The sequence below is a fragment of the Eubalaena glacialis genome, chromosome 19 (assembly GCF_028564815.1).
Source record: "Eubalaena glacialis isolate mEubGla1 chromosome 19, mEubGla1.1.hap2.+ XY, whole genome shotgun sequence".
Lineage (NCBI taxonomy): Eukaryota > Metazoa > Chordata > Mammalia > Artiodactyla > Balaenidae > Eubalaena > Eubalaena glacialis.
The window spans coordinates 6,394,118-6,412,301 of NC_083734.1; the positions used below are offsets into that span (position 1 = coordinate 6,394,118).

The following is an 18,184-nucleotide window of genomic DNA, read 5'->3' on the forward strand; positions in this document are numbered from 1 at the left end:
AAGGGAGGGAGGGAGGGAGGGAGGGAGGGAGGGAGGAAGGAAGGGAGGGAGGGAGGAGGGAGGGAGGGAGAAAAAAAAGATAAAATAGTTAGAAAGGAAAGCAAGTGAATGACCACCACAGGGATTCAGGAGGAGGATTACCTTGTGTCAGGAAAAGCAGGGAAATGTGATAAGAAGTAAACTGTGTGGTTAGATACAGGTTACTGTTAGAGTTATGACTTACATTTTCACAAGTATTCATTATATTCCTATTAGTTAATAACCAATCATCTAAATAAAAGTGAGGGGGGAAATAGTCACTAGCTAGGCAACTATATGCCCAGATAAAACTCGTGTTTTTATTGCTAAAAGGAAGGAAAGGAGAAGATTCTCGGTGGGTGCGGTGGGGGAAGAAGGAAGAAGTCTCCACCGCACCACTCACTTTATTACTTCAATCTCTACATTGTTCAATTAGAGAAGTTTTATTTGATCATTTTCACTTCTTAATAGACTTAATAGTCTTTTATTCCTGGGCTCATATTTTCAAGCTTCCCATTGATTTCTTTAACATATTAAACATTTATTTTATATTCTTCATCTGATAAGTCCCTGTTACTGCTTGTGGTCTCTGCTGGTTCTCATTCAGCATCTTGTTTGTGTCTTTGTGATTTTTGACTGTGAGCTATTCATTTTCCTTTGAGCCTTACCTGTGGTAATCCTTTGAACCTGACTTGAAGGAGAGTTCCTCCAAAGATGATTTTGAGTTGCTTCTGCCAATCACCTGGGGACGATACTAACCTAGGTCCGTTTAAACTCTCTGCTTGGGTTTTTGGACCACAGAGGTAGTGTGAATTCAAACCACGAACCCACATGGAAGTTGACTTGTGGTTATGGATTCTTGGAGATTTTTAAAAATTTCCTGCATGCAGTGCCAAGACGAAGGCAAGTATGTTTCCATTCCATCTTCCACCACTTGGCAGATTTCTTTGTCCACTTTATACTTTGTACGTAGCCCTTTGAAGTCCCAGCCTTCCTGGAGGATCTCCTAGTAGATATCCCACATGCGGCAGGCACCACACCTTACTTCCCAAGCCCTGAACCCTGCATAATTTTAAACACAAAAGTTCAAGGTTACCAAGGTTCAGCAGAAACTCTCAGCATGAGACTCACCTGTCAGCACTTGGTTAGACAACTTTCAAAAGGCCCTCACATCTTCAGGAACAAAAGTTGCTCATAGCAAGTTCTTAACACTTTTTTCTGTCCTCAACTGAAGCAACTCTTCATGCTCTGAGAACGGATTTACTTTCTAGAAACAGAAGAAAGCAGGTTGGGATAAAGAGCTCCCGCTTCTTCTCTTTATGGGGGTGTTTCGGACATTCCTTACTTTTGTGCCAACTGGGGAAAGCATTTTAAAATACGTAATTTTATTTTGTAATTACCAGTGTAGTTACTCCAGTTAGGAGTACTGTTAATGGTATTTAAGCTGTCAGAAACAGAAGTCACTAGTACATGTCAATGACAGTTGACTACTTCTGTTCACACAGGACCTAAGACTGGGTTGCTGACGATTGACTGTGTGGTGCGCCAACTACAGTCCACGTTCACTTCCTTGCTTTTAGCAGAAATATACCATGGACACGTAAATCCAATTCACTTCGTGCTGTTCTAGGAAAAAATCATCTAGGTTCAACAGGATGAAATGCTACCTTCAGGTGTGAAAATATCAGGCTTACATGTCCTTTTTAACTGAAAAGCACTGTCATTGTAGGACGGCCACACTGACTACACCATTGGGCCACCAAGATGACTAAGACTGACCTCAACTCACAAATGAGTAAGGAAAGAGACAGCTAACAAAACATGATTAAATACTGCATAGAGTTTTTTTTTTTTTTTTTTTAAGTGATTAGAGCTCAGAGGACAGAATTGGGAAAGGCTTCCCAGAGGGTGTGACATTTAACCCAGGTCTTAAAGAATAAGCAGGTGCTTTCAAAAGACAAGTGAAGAAAAGAATTACAAATGGAAGGGACAAGCTTAGACACCAAGAAGAAGGCATAACAGAGCAGAGCAGAGCAGGTTCGGTAAACAATGAAAGGTTGTGAATGGCACACAGATTCTGTACAGGAACCTTAATCACTCAAGCCGGAAAACAACTTTCTTCCAGGCTCCCACCCCACCCCTTTCTTCCCCTCATCAGGAGCCAGTTAGCTAATTCCACCCCAAGCTGTCGCTTAAATCCTCTCCTGTCCATTCCACTACTACACCTCCCCCAACTTTTGCCTAGAATATTCCAAGTTTCTTAATTGGTCTTAGATCTCCCCACTTCCATTCCAGCGTACATAGTCACTGAAATGATTTTTCCAAAGTACAAAACACATCAAATCACTTGCTTGCTTAAAATCTCATCTGGTTCTCCAGCACTTATGAGATAAAGTCCTTCCTTGGCATGATGTACAATTCCTTATATGATTATGACCTTAAGCAACTTCCTAACTATTTAGGAAGTTAACTGTAAGTTAACTTCCTAACTTACAGTCCCTGTAAGACTGAGGAAACAATACCCTTTCGACCTGAAAGAGTTGTCTTCATATTAAATCAGTAAGTGCTATGAAAAACTAGAAGTCCTATTTCACAGTTCTTCAGCAAAATGTGTATGTAGAGAGAAATTTCACATGCAGATAGAAATTTGACTCATTATACATTATGATGACTCAATTTTGACTTTACACTATGCTATATATGGACTGACAATTTTAAATAGCAGAATCACATTTTACATTTAAGAAATATAAATACACTTTGGCATATCATCAGAAATAATTTGTTATTGTGGATATTGAATTATTAACCCATATGATGATTTCAAGGTTTGAGATGACAATTCCTGGATATTCATTTACCTGAAAGATGGAGAAGACCAAACAATACATCACTTTAGTCTGTAGTAAATCCCCAGAAGACAATGGAAGCTGATGTTTCATAGACTATGGGCATTCCTTACACTACACTCTCTAATACCAACTTTCCACGACACCTGTCTTACAGTGGACCCTCAGAAGGAAGCCATCCATTGCTGACTGGATTTTCCCTCAAACCACTTAACAAGGTATTTAAGGGAGCCAACAAGGTCAAGACCAACAGTTTCTAGGTTCTTTACCCGTCGCATCTCCAGTAACAAGCACAGATGCTGCGGATGTGACTGGAGCATACAGCTCTGGCTGAGAGCTGGGGACACAAACCACCTCTGCACCTCTAAGACGGGCAGCCTGCATCCGGGCACCTTCAAGACTTCACGCATCCCTAATCTATCCTCCTGCAGCTAAGACAGATGGATGGAATCAAGAAGTGAAAGGGCACTTTAATACTAAAAGAGCCACCTCAAGTCCTTTTCCTGCCTCAGTGACTGCCACATTACGTCATCACGTTGATGGGGACCTCAAGGCTTCTATACTGAATTATCAGATGTTGCGCTTAAGAATTAGGACCTAGAGTTCTCTGGTTAGTTCTACTTAACTACCTTCTACACAGCTGCCTTCATAGCGGCCACTAAGCCCCAGTGTGGCCCCAGAACCTCAGACTTCAAGACAGCAAAGCAGGCCTTGGTAAGGCTTGTGAGTGGAGTTATCCCCATAGTTCAATCTCCCGGCGCTCAGCTCAACACGTTCTTGATGGCAGTGTTTTAATTAATGTAATTTCTTATGGTAAGTGTTGGATGTGAATCTCAGCTCTCCTCCCTACTGTTATCAGAGCCAGAACTTCACTTCTCTGAGCCTTGTATTTTTCTAATCTCTGAAAAGGGCCTCTGCCACCTGACTTCGGAAGGCTACAGTCAGGATAAGCTGAGGTTAGCAAACACAGGTAGTGTCCACGAAGCACGGAGTACATGGTCCACCTACGACACTCTGTCTTGTGCACAGCTGGCGCTCAGCTGGGATCTGGAAACTCCACGGGGTCTCCGTTCCCCAGCAGATAAGGCTCAGCCAGAGGGGCCAGGACTCCTCTGGCCACACCCTTCCTTGGACAATGCTCGATACCTACCACACCTGCTTCTGTAATGGTGTCTCCCGCCTCCGAGATCAGGTTAGCAGCAGGCACAGGAAAAGGGTAAGGTGCTGGATTAGTCTATGTTCAACGAGTCAGGATGTCGTCAACGAGCGACAGCTGGGAGCACAACAGGTCGGTCCGGGGCTGGAGCTCCAGGTTCTTCTCTGTGGTAGTTCCCAGGCCTCTAAGGCTTTTTGCTCATTTCCACTGTCCTCCATCCATAAACCTCCCAGGTCTGACCTCTGCAGGGCTCTGACCCACCGATCTCCTCCCTACCCCCTCCTCTCTCGAGTAGCCGAGAATGAAGGCATCTGAGCTGACGTCTGATGCCTGCCCAGCAGCCACGGGACTGGCAGCAGCCAGATGTCGGGCCGCGGCAGGCCGGGTTCTTACAAGCTGTCTCTCCACATGACACGGCACCCTCCTCCTTCAGCGGTAAGAAATGCTGGGTCAGGCCAGGGCAACCAAGAAAGAAACAAATCTGAACTGACCCCATCATCACACCCGCTGAAACAGAAAGCAAAGCTTCTTTCCAAGAAGAATAAGCAGAGAAATAGCAACCAGAAGAAGGGGGGGAGAAAAAGAAAGAAGCCATACACACTTCCAGAAGAAGAGAATTTTTCCCAATGTGAAATGCACAGATAATTTAATGGAATTTACTTGATTTTCCCCTCTCAGGGTCTGGCTTCAGAAAATCAAATTACAAAGTCGTCATCACATCCTAGATTTATTACAACTGACCTGCAGGCAAAAGGATAGAACTATTACATAAACACTTCGATTCCATGTATATATCTTAAATAGAGGAAGAATTCAAACAAGAATACAGGATAAAATATTCCAAAGCTCCAAGAAGCAGTTATGTTACTGAGCTCCATTTTTACAGACAAATAAGGCAATATCCCTGCACATTAGCTTTTTGATAATTTTTATACATTTTTCTATGGTACAAGAGAAAAATAACCAGAGCTCACAATGTACAGTTCTTATACTATTTTCACAGTTTGTGAACACTATACACCCTTTTGTTTTAATAAAGATACATTGTAATAAACTCCTTGCCCTTAAGTTTATAGTTTATAATAATCTATGATTAATACACTAAAATTGCCTTTTTATGTGGTCATCCACACAACAGAACGGTCAGATTAGCTCCTGGACAGTCAGAATTGCTTCTATCTCCATTGGTACATGGCAAAGTGACCCTGTGCTGAGCCAGACAGAAGGCTGGCAGCAGAGATGCAGATTCCTCTGGCATCCCCGGGAACGGTGGAGGAGGATGGCTTGGTGTGGTCAGAGGCAGACACTGCAGGGCCTCCTGTAGAGCCCTGGGAAGCCTGGGCTTCAGGTGCCATGGGGGAGAAAACAGGAAAACCAGGCAAGTGGACCAAAGCGATAAACCACGGGTGAATTCTGAAATTTGTAGGGATGTAACCGTAAACAGCACCATTCTCCCTTTATCGTTGAGAAGTGTTTGTGACCGTCGCCTGGAAGGAGACACCGCAACACCTACCGCTATTTGGCTCCGTCGCAGCCCCATCTGCGTCTCAGACCACGGCAGCTTTCTACTCCAGTGTGCGGGAGCCACTCACGGTGCTGCCTGACCGACTGTCACACAAACGCTCGGGGCCAGGGAGGCCAGGGGAAACCACTGAGACCCAGCCCATGGGTAAGGGAGGAAGGACAGCAGAAGACGGCAGATTTAAACGGCCTCTTAGAACTTTTCTGGGGTTCTTCGGGGGTTTTCTGGTTTTTGTTTTTTTGTAGACTCCCAATTCCAAGAAATGGTGGTGACCTGCTCGAGATTCTCGCAGGTGATGGTCTCACCTAAGAGACTGCCGTTTCCCATCCTCCTCTGGTCAAGCGGTGTCTCTAGAAAAGATGCTCCTTCATCACCTACCACATCAGCCGGGCCCCACGCTTCTCAGCCTTTTAAACAGTAGAGCATGTGAGAGACTGGGGGCTAAAAATCCTTGGTAAGGAACATCCTTAGTAATTATAAATGTTTCTGATATAGGAGAAAAAGGCGAAATATTGGATTAAGCAGAAGTCACATAGTGGCAACAGACCACACAGGTGGGCAAAGAGATGCAGAAGCTGAAGACCTGGGCCAGTGATGTCGAACAACTGAGATTTGGTCTTTTGCTGCCTAGAAGAAATCTTTATCTAATCAATCAAGGCACATTGCTACCCGCTACTTCTCCCCGTTAGTGAGTTATGATGGCTAAAGCATCAGGCTTGGGACCAAGGGGAAATATGTAGCTGCTACAAGTTGTTCCAGGTAAGATTCTAGGATTAAAAACATCTGTAAACTTTGCCCTCCACACTCTTTTCTTCGTCCAGTCCAGGTGGTCTGTGGCAGGTGGAACATCCAGTTGGCAGCACACCGAATTCTGAGCATGAAAGTTCTTAGGATCAGCACCTTCTCTGACAAGTGGCAGACTCTGGAGTTGCCCAGCGAAGAGCAGAGGACTGGGGAAGGAGAAAAGAACACGTTCTGTCCTGTCTCAATCTTTTAGTGTTCACCTCTCTGAACGCAACATGGTTTTTGGTAAAGATAAATTCCCTCTGATCTAACATGATATCTCAAACAGGGAAGGAATTTGGCTAAGTACATCCATCCCCAGACATCGACGGTGGCTGTAAAGCAACAGAATGTCACATCAGTAAACCTATTGCACTTGGTGAAGAAGGTAAACCCCTCCTCCGTCTCCCAGCTCCAGAAGGCAATGTGTCTCGCTGGCCGTGCCCGCTCTTCTCACTCCAGCCCGAGTCTGTGTTCAGACACAGCGCACCCATCACCGCATCCTTCCAGCATTTGGAAGTCTGACAAACCACCACTCCAGTAGCTGCGTCTCCAGGTTTCGAGTCTAGAAATGAATTTAAGATGTGATCTAATCACGGTCAACAAATTGATCATACGAACTTCCACATTTCATGAATACGTCCATCACGAAAGAGCAGGATGAGGTCTCTCTGACCGGCACTAACACTGCGTGATCGCTCAGGTATTACAGGGATGCACGTTCTAGGTGACGAGAGTATACAGACATGATGGAAACGAACACCAATCTTATTGCACATGGTGTCTGGGCGAGCAATAAAAACACTGTGGTACAGGATGAAGATTCTTTACATCTTGCTTCCTCTCAGCCCTTTTGCCTAGAGTCTGACGTAGCAGCGATGTCAGTCGACATACATGGGAGAGCTGGGAGTAGCTGGCATTTGATCCAGGATTTTACAAACATAGCATGCGACCTCGACAGCGCGCTCTTCATACATCAAAATAAAGGGATGTTTCTGCAAGAATATTGAAAAACAGAAAAAGAAAAGAAAAATGATCAATATTCGCATCAGAGCTCACACGGAACTTTTCCCAGTTTCGACACAGCACAGAACTGCAGGCTCCGGCCAGGTCGAGCTGTGAACGACTGTAGCAAGGCAAGCACAGTCTGCACTCCACGCAGACGTGTTCATGGGTGTGAGCCGCTGAGATACGATACACGGTGTCAGGCTCTGGAGGAGCCACCCTGGCTGTGAGGTCTGGAACCTTATCTGTGTACCAGGACAGTACATTCCTCAGCACAAAACATAGCTGCAGCCTCCGCCGCCACCTGAGAGCCAAGAAGAACTGCATGAACCCCGGTCGCTGTTCCTCGTGGGACACAGGCATAAACTCCAACCTCCCACATCTCCCCACATGTAGCAGAAGGACCTTACAAAAAGGTTTCAGTTTCGACCCTTCTGACCCCCACTCCAAAAGAGGCACAATGGAAACTTCTCCCATGAGCTTGTGCGCTGTGCTCTCCAAAGCCCATGGCTCTGTATCTGCCTTGCAAACTCACTTTTTTGTCCTCCACCCCCAGCGATATTTTTCTTTCATAGCTTTGCTAAGTACACTGACCAAATACGTTTAGTCAGTGCTGGGGTTGACTGGAGTTCTACCTAACATCCTTGGAGAACCAGAAGCTAGTGTGACAGGTGGGTCTTTTCCTAAAATATTCCCACATTATTAGGTCACAGGACTTTCTTCACTGCCAAGACCAAGGCCAGATCCGGTAGACTGCTTAAAAAGTCCGAGTTCCATGGAAGGGTGAGAACTTTCAAAGAAATGAGAATTGGTCATACGATGTCAGTTTGTGTGAGAGCTTTTAATAAAAGCAGGATAAGCACAATAAATTCCTATGGCTTTGTTACACACACAGACCACGCAGTGGAAAATGCCTCCTCAAAGTGAACGTTCAAGCTCCTTCGGGTAGTTTTTATAACATGTAAAGGCCAAAATTTTCCATGAGAATCTAGCTAGTAAATTAGTAGGAAAATTAGACCTACAAATTTTCTCTTTCCAAATCTCTTTGCTTTAAAACATTCTTTAACAACACTCATTAAGGTCAAGCAGTCTATGACAGAGAGGCCGGCTGCTTGCTCAGTGAACCAGCATGCTGGAGGATTCAGGAGTGAGGAGGTATCTCCAGTTCCCAAAGTCTCAGACTCACCAGAAGTTCTTTATACTTTGGCCTTTTGGATTCATCCTTGGTAAGGCTAAAATAACACAAAAATTAACATCGTTAAAATGGACACACAGTTACCCAAGTATTTTTATTTTCACGAACAAAATATTACAATCAAATAAGTAGTTGTTTTTTCCTTCAGATACAAAGTCACAAAGCAGACAACCTGCCAAACATAAAAAACACACAAAAAATTAGGCAATCTACAATCTAAGGATTTACCCTTAAGATACTCAATGTAGGAGCATTAGTGAAAAATTAGAAACAAGTTAACTGGTGAAAATTGGATAAATCATGGCATAGCTACATGTTACAATACTATGTAGTTAAACGTATGAATGCATGTATAAGTATAAAATTGTAAGTGTATATGGCTGTGTATCTGTGTGTTTCTAAATATATACACATATATATGGACACTACCCTAAGAGAAACTTGTAATCCAGCGAGTCTGGGAGATAAACTACATATGAATTTTATAAACTTATCCTTAGAATTAAAACATTTTTGCACTCTGTATCTTAATTCTGTTCTTTGTTCCAAAAGTTTACAGTAGTACAACTTCACTAAGGACTATATTGATATATTAAAAATCTCTGCCCTCCTGACATTTTCCCCTTCAATTCTACCTTGTCTAATTAATGTTGCCAGAAGTGCTTTCATTTTGTTTGTATTTTCCCAATCTATCTTGGACCGTACCTTAAGCACCACTCTCCTCCAACCTCAATTACATTCATTTTTTTAGTATCAGACGTGAATCTGGGCAATACAGGTCCCCTATATCTAAACTCAGTGCTGTTCTTCACAGCTGCACCTTCTGTAGTGGACGCCTCACTGTGCTACACAGATGCCCTCTTTAGGAATGAAGGACTTACTCCTCCACTGCCGGGAGGGCTGCCAGCAGGCAGCCCTCGGTTGTGGCCTCTAAGGGATGGCATCAGTTGAAGAGAGCCACCTTGGCCTTCTGGCGCCAGCCTGTATCTAATGACTGATCCACAAAGGGGCATAAAAACCCAAGACCCTCCTCCCGTACGAGTCAACCTTGGAGGGCCAGCCCAGCTTCACAGCTTCCTACGGGGCTGGTGGAGGCTTTTGCTGAGGCTGCACTGCAGCCCAACTCCCCTTTCTGCCTAACCCTGCTTTCCCTCCCTTTGCTGTTTGTTGATCCAAAGATCACTACCTACCACTTAACCAACTTCCTGTACACTTATTACTGTCCCCAAAGCCTGCTTTCCAGGGAACCAACCTGCAACACCCTTTTGCTGGGCTTACTTTTCTTCTTGGTCAAATATATCTTTTCAAAACAATCTATAAATGGTAAACTCTTAGGCTTTCCCTTCCTGAAAAAAAAAAAATCTGTATTTCCTCCTTATTTTGAATGATAATTGAGTGCCCATGTATAAAACTTTAGGATGAGGCTGACAATTATTTTTCCTCAGCACTCTGGAGCTATGACTCCACTGTTTTCTGGCAACTAGTGTTGCTGATGACAAGTCTGCTGTCAGTCTGATTCATTCATTCTTGCAGGTACTCTAAGTTCTCTTCCTGCCAACTCTTACTTTATCATTGTTCTGCAATTTTGCTTCAGTGCATTTTCGTATAAATTTACCTTTATTTATCCTATGTGATACAGAGACTTTAACTGAAATCTGAGCTCCTATCCTAGATCAATTCTCAAATCTTTTCCACTATTATCTCCTTAAATATTGTTTCTCCACTTTCAGAGTTGTTTTTCATTTCCATTATATACATCTTAGAATTACTCATTCTCTTCTCACTGATTTTTAACTATTTTCTTTCATACATATTAGTCTACATCATGCTGGGGAAACCCTTCAAGTCCATCTTCCAGTTCCCCAACTCTGTCTTCAAGTGTTTCCAGTCCAGAGTACATCACATCTGTTGTATCTTTGTATCAATAGCTATGTTTTTTCATTTCCAAGCCTTCTAATTAATTAGTTTTCATATCCAACTGTTTCATTTCTGTTTACTTCTTCCTCAGTTTTAATGAAACTTACACCTTTACTTCCTGTGGCATCTTAAATATACTTATTTTAAGTGTATTTTAGACTAGTCCATAATCTCATCTCAATTAAAAGCAGCTTTATGTTCTAGTCTGTTGCTTTTTCTTTTTTTTTAAATTAATTTTTATTGGAGTATAGTTGCTTTATAATGTTGTGTTAGTTTCTACTGTACAGCAAAGTGAATCAGCTATATGTATATATTTATCCCATCTTTTTTGGATTTCCTTCCCATTTAGGTCACCACAGAGCACTGGGTAGAGTTCCTTGAGCTATATGGTAGGTTTTCATTTGTTGCTTTTCTTAGCATTAGACTTCATGCTTCTTGATCATTTTTTCATTATTACCCTCCCTTCCCATGCAAGTTAAATACTGCATATCTGCTACAAACCATTATACTATGCAAGATTTTCTGGCTCTCCAGAACAAATTTTTGTCCCTTAGGGGTGAAAGCACTCCATTAAGAAGGCACGTTCTAAACAGTTTTCAACAAGAAGTAATGATTGGATAGACATGCATCATAAAAAAATACAGCTGTGACAAAAAGAAGGAAAATGGCTTGGAACAAGGTGATATTGGATTATGAGGAAACCAAATAGGAATCTGAATGATCCAAAGGGAGAATGGACAAATGTGGAGAGCTGATACGAGCATATCACAAAAACAGATAATACTTCAACTGTAGACCTTAATGATCTGGAATGAGACGGAACTATGTACCTACTCAGGGAAAACAACGTGAGATTCAAGTCTATAACCATTATTTATGGGCGAGAACTTGAACCACGGGACACAGAAATAAAAAGTAAATATAAATATATATATATATATAAAACAAAACCAATAGAGAGATCAGGAATTAAGAAGAAAGCAGTCCTGGTGGAGTGTTCCCAGGTGATTATTTTAGATATTATGCTCTATGACTCACACAGATTCTTTTAACCAAATATTTCATTAAAGTGGAATACATAAAATGATCACATTTTGCAATTATATACTGTATATATGTGTGCAAATTGGTAAAAGTAGATTGTTTTTTAAAAGGAAAAAGCAGCCAATTTGAGTCATCCTTATGGCCCTCTTCTATCTAAAAATCTTGAGGTATTCTTCTCCCCTCTGAAAACCAACACAAAAGTAGAATTTGGTTAGAGAAGATGAAAGGGACTTGAGAACTGGAGTCAAACAAATGTTTTCTACATATTCAAAAAGAGGGCAATGCTAGACCGTGAAACATTAAGTCTTAGTCTTATAAGACCTAAAAGAGTAGAGAGAAACAGCATTCCTGGAAAGAAAAAATTAAGAAAAAGAAAAACATTTTCAAGAATGAAAAGAAGAATATACAAAATGCTCTGGCTTTTTGCTCATAAATATATCTTACTTTTAAATCATGTTGGATAAACAGAATAATTATCAAAAATATTCAAATGATAACAAAACAGGTTTTATTTAAAATTCAGATAACAAGGCACAACTGTCCTGTTGCCGTATCAGTGTATATTTATTCTTACATGCTACAAACACATACACACCTGTAAAAAGGGGAGTGAACAATATCAGGCGTGGGGTTCCTAGAATAAGGAACCTTATTGGAATAAGGTTCCTTGGAATAAGGTCTCCATGAGCCAGTATATGGTTCTACCAACTGAGCTTTGGGCCTGACACTACTACATACACCCAGCTGGGTTACGTGTCAGGTCAGAGCAGAGAGCAACCCCTGAAAGTCTGATCTGGCAGGATCTTAACTTAGTAAAAGCTTCCAAGTGATTCTGGTACAATTTCATTGTTAGAACCACATCAGAATAAGATGATCAATCTCACCTAGGCTGTTATTTCTTGTACAAGGTACTAGAAATCTGGAGGCAGCTGCTTCTCCACCACCCACATCTGTTTTTCATCAGTACCTGAGTAGCAGAATAAGAGAGCGATGCCTCTCCAGGCTAGCTGGAGCCTTCCATGTAGCCATAGTGATCCAGAGTCCCAGCTGAGAAGACAGAGCGATATGAAGAAGGCTCCCCTTCCCCAGTATAAAGTACCATTGTTGCTAAGATTAAGTAATTACCTCACTGTCCTCTCACCGTACGTCTTTGAGCATTCATAAATCAAATACTCACCACAAGTTGACAAAGTTGATGAAACTTGGGGAAAATTCCCTTTCCTCAGAATTACTCAACTGTGGTGGGTCTCCTTTCACAACTTGTGTTAGTTGATCAAACACACTATTCCACTTTGGATAAGGAAATCGGCCTGTGGCCAATTCGTACTAAAGAGAACACAGAGGAAAAAGCAAAATACACTGGGCATTACTTATTAATCCAGTACTTATTACTCCTCACTGGAAAGACCACACTGTAAATCTAAACTCCAAGCAAAACTCTTGAAAAAGCCTTGACTCAAATCAAGATCAGGTTGAGGTGCAATCTTCAGAATTATTAAGGCTAAGTGGAAAGGATATTTAGAAATCAAGATAGTATGTCCATATCTGCCACAGGTCAAACATATTTGTGAATTGTATTCTCATCTTTCTCCCACTCTGTTCTGAGGACAATGGAAACCTAGAAATTGTGCTTTTTCCAAGAACTAGGTTTCAATCTGCAGCATGGCCTCTGACAGGCGACCCCAAACTTATCAGAGATGGCACATGACAGACAGAGCACTATCTGAGAAGACGGTTTTGGAGCTTCCTCCACTGAGATTTGATTTTGTCAGTTTAGTCAAATATTAAAGTACCAGTTTGCACACTGAAAGGAAGGCGAGCAAGCAACCATAAAGCCATCCTCCGACAGGAAGCTGGTACGGGAGGGCCTTCTTCCCCAGAAGAGGCCTCCTCCAGCTCAGCACCGTCTCCACTTGCACATGCGCCTGTGGGAAAGCAGGCAGGTGGGCACGCACACACACGCGCAAATCCACTCCTTTGGCTGAGGTTTCTTTTTGATAAAAATACAAACGCTTGGGAAGAAGTAAACCTCCTTGATTATTCACAGCAATGGGAATTGCTTCATTAGATTCATTCTTGAGAACAGGTTTTAATAAGAGAAGGAAACAGTAGGATACAACATCATAAGGTGAAAGACTTAGGATCTTAGAAGTTAATTTCACACATCTCATAATTTTAAAAAAATTATATGAAAATAATGTCTTTATGAAAAATTAAAAAGCAATTATAAGTACTGAACGCCTTGCTTTTAAACAAAGTTTAGCCAGAGGTACTAAAGGAAATTGCTAAAAATATTCCTATGTTAAAACCTTTCACAGAACAAAATTTTGTTTTTACAATAAAGTAAAAACTTGCTTTTTAAGCATAACTGGCTTGGATATAGGTAGGTATTTCTGAATCGTGACTATCCCTTATATGCAAACAGTTGTCTCAGTTGGTAGCTATAGGTCTTGCTCCAGTCACCGGACCTAAAAGATTCCCAAGTTCTGTGTTCTCTCCTGACTAACTGGGAAGGAATCCCTTTTGGTTAGTGGCTTCACACTGAGAAAAGACTCCACGAGGTGTCTCCCATGTCTGGTCACAAGGGAAACCAGATGGAGTGTTGTGCAGAGCTGAGCTGTCAGCCTTCATGTCTCTAGACGGAGAATTCATTAGGTGTGGCACAGTGACTCACCAAGGACAGCTCACAAGGGTGTGTGATCCTCAGGAAGAGGATCTTAGTACCCTATAATGCCAATGAACAAATGGAGATTATTTAATAAGCTACAGGAAAAGTTCACTGCTCTGACCTGGTGTCTCGGGGCTCTGGGGTCTTACTGAAGATGGGAGGAAAAGTTTTGGGTTGCCTACCAAACAGGACACAGCCCCGCCTATACTGATGGAAAATTCACCTATACTGATGGAAAATTCCAATGTGGAAGAAGCTGCTCTGTCTGAGATCAGAAAAATGCCATTCAGCCCTGGTAAAACAGCAAGCACAAGAAAATAAATCTAAAACTTCAAAACAAATTTTGGTAATAAGGAAATCAGCAAATAAATCTATTTTTAAAATAGAACCAAAATTTCAATACAGTCCACAGGTGAGACAGTTTATATTTCATCGTGCTTGTTAGTTACAAACTAAGTAGTCTTCTTACTCTTCTCGCTCAGTGTTGTTCTAAGGCAGAACTTTCATTGAGAATTGTCACCTCGGTGGCTCTTGTCCTTCAACAATGGAATTACTTTCAGCATTTGTGACTTTTCTATTCGGTGATTAGAAGATTCCAAGTAGTATGTAACTACCTTCATACATATAAGTATGTGCACCTAATACACACACTGTCCGCAGTATTACTGGACATACGACTCCGGCTTGAGATGGGGATGCAGCTGCACTGCTGCACTGACTGCAGGTGAGCTGGCCTCCCCGTTCCTGCTCTGAGCACAGTTCTGACTCCTAGTATCTGTGGCCAAGAGATCCAGAGCCACTACCTTAAAGAGCCCTAGGCGCTTCACAAAACCACAAGGGAAATAATCAACTCTAGCTTGATTTTTAAGATAAAAACTTGTTTTTCTACACTTGGGGGGCAGGGAGAAACAGGTATATAAAATCAAAGACTAGAAGAGACCGGATATGTTCTTATGAGTGGTGAAAGACTGGTTATGGTTAAATTTTCTTTTATCTCTAAATGTCTTATAACACGACAACGACAAGGTTGAGTGAACACGAACATACCAATGTGATCCCCAAACTCCAGACATCAGAGCGGACGTCATATCCTTGTCGTGACGCACTTGGGTCTATTCTTTCAGGCTAAAACACAAAGAGAAATCACAGTCATTCATTACACACACCCTCCAGGAGCAAGTAATGGAAGCAGGAGCTGGGTAGGCAGCCAGAATGCCAGCACACTCCTAGAGGAATCCATGTCTAGGGACAGACTGGGAGTAACAGGAAGCCAATATTATACTGAAAACGAACAGCAAGGAAAGACCCAACTCAACGGCTTCCTCCATAAAGGGAATACAAGCCTAATTTTCCCCCTAAGGATGCACAAGAGTTTACAAAACTGAAGCTGAGAACAGACAGAGGGAGAAAAGGGGAGGAAAAAGGAAAAACATAAAGAATTACAGGGCCAGATTAGTAGCAAGTAATGGTAAAAAGAAGAAAAAAAAAGACTAAGTTTTCGGATCTTATCACTTTTTGCTTCAGTGAATAAGGACATACCACGGTATATTTGAGACACAAAAGCAACTATGAGCTAAATTTATTATAATTGCTCCACTCACGCTTTATCATAAAGCTAAATATCTATACCTTTAAAGATATAGATTTACGGGACTTCCCTGGTGGCGCAGTAGTTAAGAATCCGCCTGCCAATGCAAGGCAAATGGGTTCGAGCCCTGGTCTGGGAAGATCCCACATGCCATGGAGCAACTAAGCCTGTGTGCCACAATTACTGAGCCTGCGCTCTAGAGCCTATGAGCCACAACTACTGAGCCCGCATGCCACACTACTGAAGCCCACTTGTCTGGAGCCCGTGCTCCCGCAACAAGAGAAGCCACCGCAGTGAGAAGCCCGTGCACCGCAACGAGGAGTAGCCCCCGCTCGCCGCAACTAGAGAACGCCTGCGCGCAGCAACGAAGACCCAACACAGACAAAAATAAATAAATAAATAATTTTAAAAAGATATAGATTTACATCTATATCTTTAAAGATATTTGTCAATTAGTCTAATTGTTAACCAAATTAAGGCATTGCCAGTATCATAATATATTATCCTATCATAAAAACAGCAAAAATTATTTTTAGTAATTTCTATGAAGGGAGCATTTTTACATTTCCTTGAAATAAGGGACCATTATTTACATAGTGTGTCAGGGATAGAAAAGAAAAGAAAGAGAGGGTATCAGTAGCCCAGAGCTGACAATGGATCCTTAGCTAAGACTGACAGTAACTGCTGTTGAAAGAAGCATCCAGAGAAGCATAATGGCCACTGTGTTATGTTCTCTGCCTGTCAGCGACAATTAGTTTGGAGACCTGTGCATTTTGTTTTGAGTATGAGTACTGTGTTGCGTAAATATTCATTGGAAGCTCCTCACTTTTACTTTTAGTTATAAATACATTTATTTACCTGATAAGATACACATTACATAAAAATCCCAGATAGTCAACCAAGAGAGAAAATACTCCATCCAACAACAGCAGAATACACATTCTTCTCCAGCTCACATGGAACATTCACTAATATAAACCATGATCTGGGCCATAAAACACTTTATGTTTAAAAACTGAAATCATGCAAGGCATGTTCTTAGACCACAAAGTAATTATATTAGAAATCAATAACAGAAAGATATCTAAAAAATCCCCAAACATTTGGAGATTAAACAACACGCTTCTAAATAACACATGGATCACAAATGTATGGATACCAAGGGGGAAAGGGGTGGGGTGGGAGGAACTGGGAGACTGGGATCAACACACATACATTACTGATACTATGTATACAATAGACAACTGATGGGAACATACTATATAGCACAGGGAACTCTACCTAATGCACTGTGGTAACCTAAATGGGAGGGAAGTCCAAAAGGGAGAGGTTATCTGTATGTGTATGGCTGATTCATTTTGTTGTGCAGTGCAGGCTAACACAACACTGTAAAGCAACCATACTCCAAGAAAAAATTAAAAACAAACAGAACGCACTTCTAAATAACACATGGGGCTTCCCTGGTGGCGCAGTGGTTGAGAGTCTGCCTGCCAATGCAGGGGACACGGGTTCGAGCCCTGGTCTGGGAGGATCCCACATGCCACGGAGCGGCTGGGCCCGTGAGCCACAATTACTGAGCCTGCGCGTCTGGAGCCTGTGCTCCTCAACAGGAGAAGCCGCGATAGTGAGAGGCCCGCGCACCGCGATGAAGAGTGGCCCCCGCTTGCCACAACTAGAGAAAGCCCTCGCACAGAAACGAAGACCCAACACAGCCATAAATAAATAAATAAATACTTTAAAAAAAAAAAAAAAGTAAAAGTCTATTAATTAAAAAAAAAAACAAACACATGGATCACAGAAGTCTCAAGAAAAAATTTCAAAATATTCTGAACTAAATATTAATAAAATGAAGTTACAAAATGAAGTAATCAATGAAATTATTTATTGAAATAATTTCAGTAAATTATTTCACAGTACTCATGTTCAATTTCAATGAAAGTGAAATCACCAAAATGAAATCACCCAAAGTTTGTGGGATGCAGTGAAAGTACTACTCAGAGGGAGACTTATGGCAGTAATTGCATATATTAGAAGAGAAGACAGATGGCAAATCAACAGCCTAACTTGACAGCTTTAAGGAAACAGAAAAAGAAGAACAAACTAGACTCAAAGCAAGGAGAAGGAAGGGAGTAATAAAACGTAAAGCAGAAGTAAGTGAAACAGAGAACAAAAATCAATACAAAATGTCAACAAAAGTAGAAGTTGATTCTTTGGAAAGATTAGCAAAATTGGCAAACTTCTAGCTACACTGACCAAGAGAAAGAGAGGGAAGACTCAAATTATTAAAGTCAGAATGAAAAAGGGGACATTACTATTGATCTTACAGAAACAGATGAAATAGACATTCTTTGAAAATGAAAACCTACAAAAATAATGTAGAAATCTGAATAACTGCAAAACTTTTTTAATTTTTAAATGAATCTGTTATTAAAGACCTTT

At 41.6% G+C, this 18,184-nt stretch overlaps 1 protein-coding gene across 4 annotated transcripts in view; it reads right to left on the reverse strand.

The window, feature by feature from the left end:
* Positions 1-760: 760 nt before the first annotated feature.
* MAP2K4 (mitogen-activated protein kinase kinase 4) overlaps positions 761-18,184 on the reverse strand; it is a 111,803-nt gene continuing 94,379 nt past the window's right edge. For 2 of the 4 annotated variants that reach the window (XM_061176852.1, XM_061176853.1), the window contains 4 exons: positions 15,205-15,282; positions 12,667-12,815; positions 8,520-8,565; positions 4,792-7,323 (listed from right to left, as the gene is read on the reverse strand). In XM_061176852.1, coding sequence (XP_061032835.1) covers positions 7,210-7,323; positions 8,520-8,565; positions 12,667-12,815; positions 15,205-15,282 — 387 coding nt within the window. In that variant the 3' untranslated portion in view covers positions 4,792-7,209. Of the gene's footprint in view, positions 1,081-4,744; positions 4,765-4,791; positions 7,324-8,519; positions 8,566-12,666; positions 12,816-15,204; positions 15,283-18,184 lie in introns of those variants that run through there. The other 2 variants (XR_009698598.1, XR_009698599.1) reach the window with 2 other exon arrangements.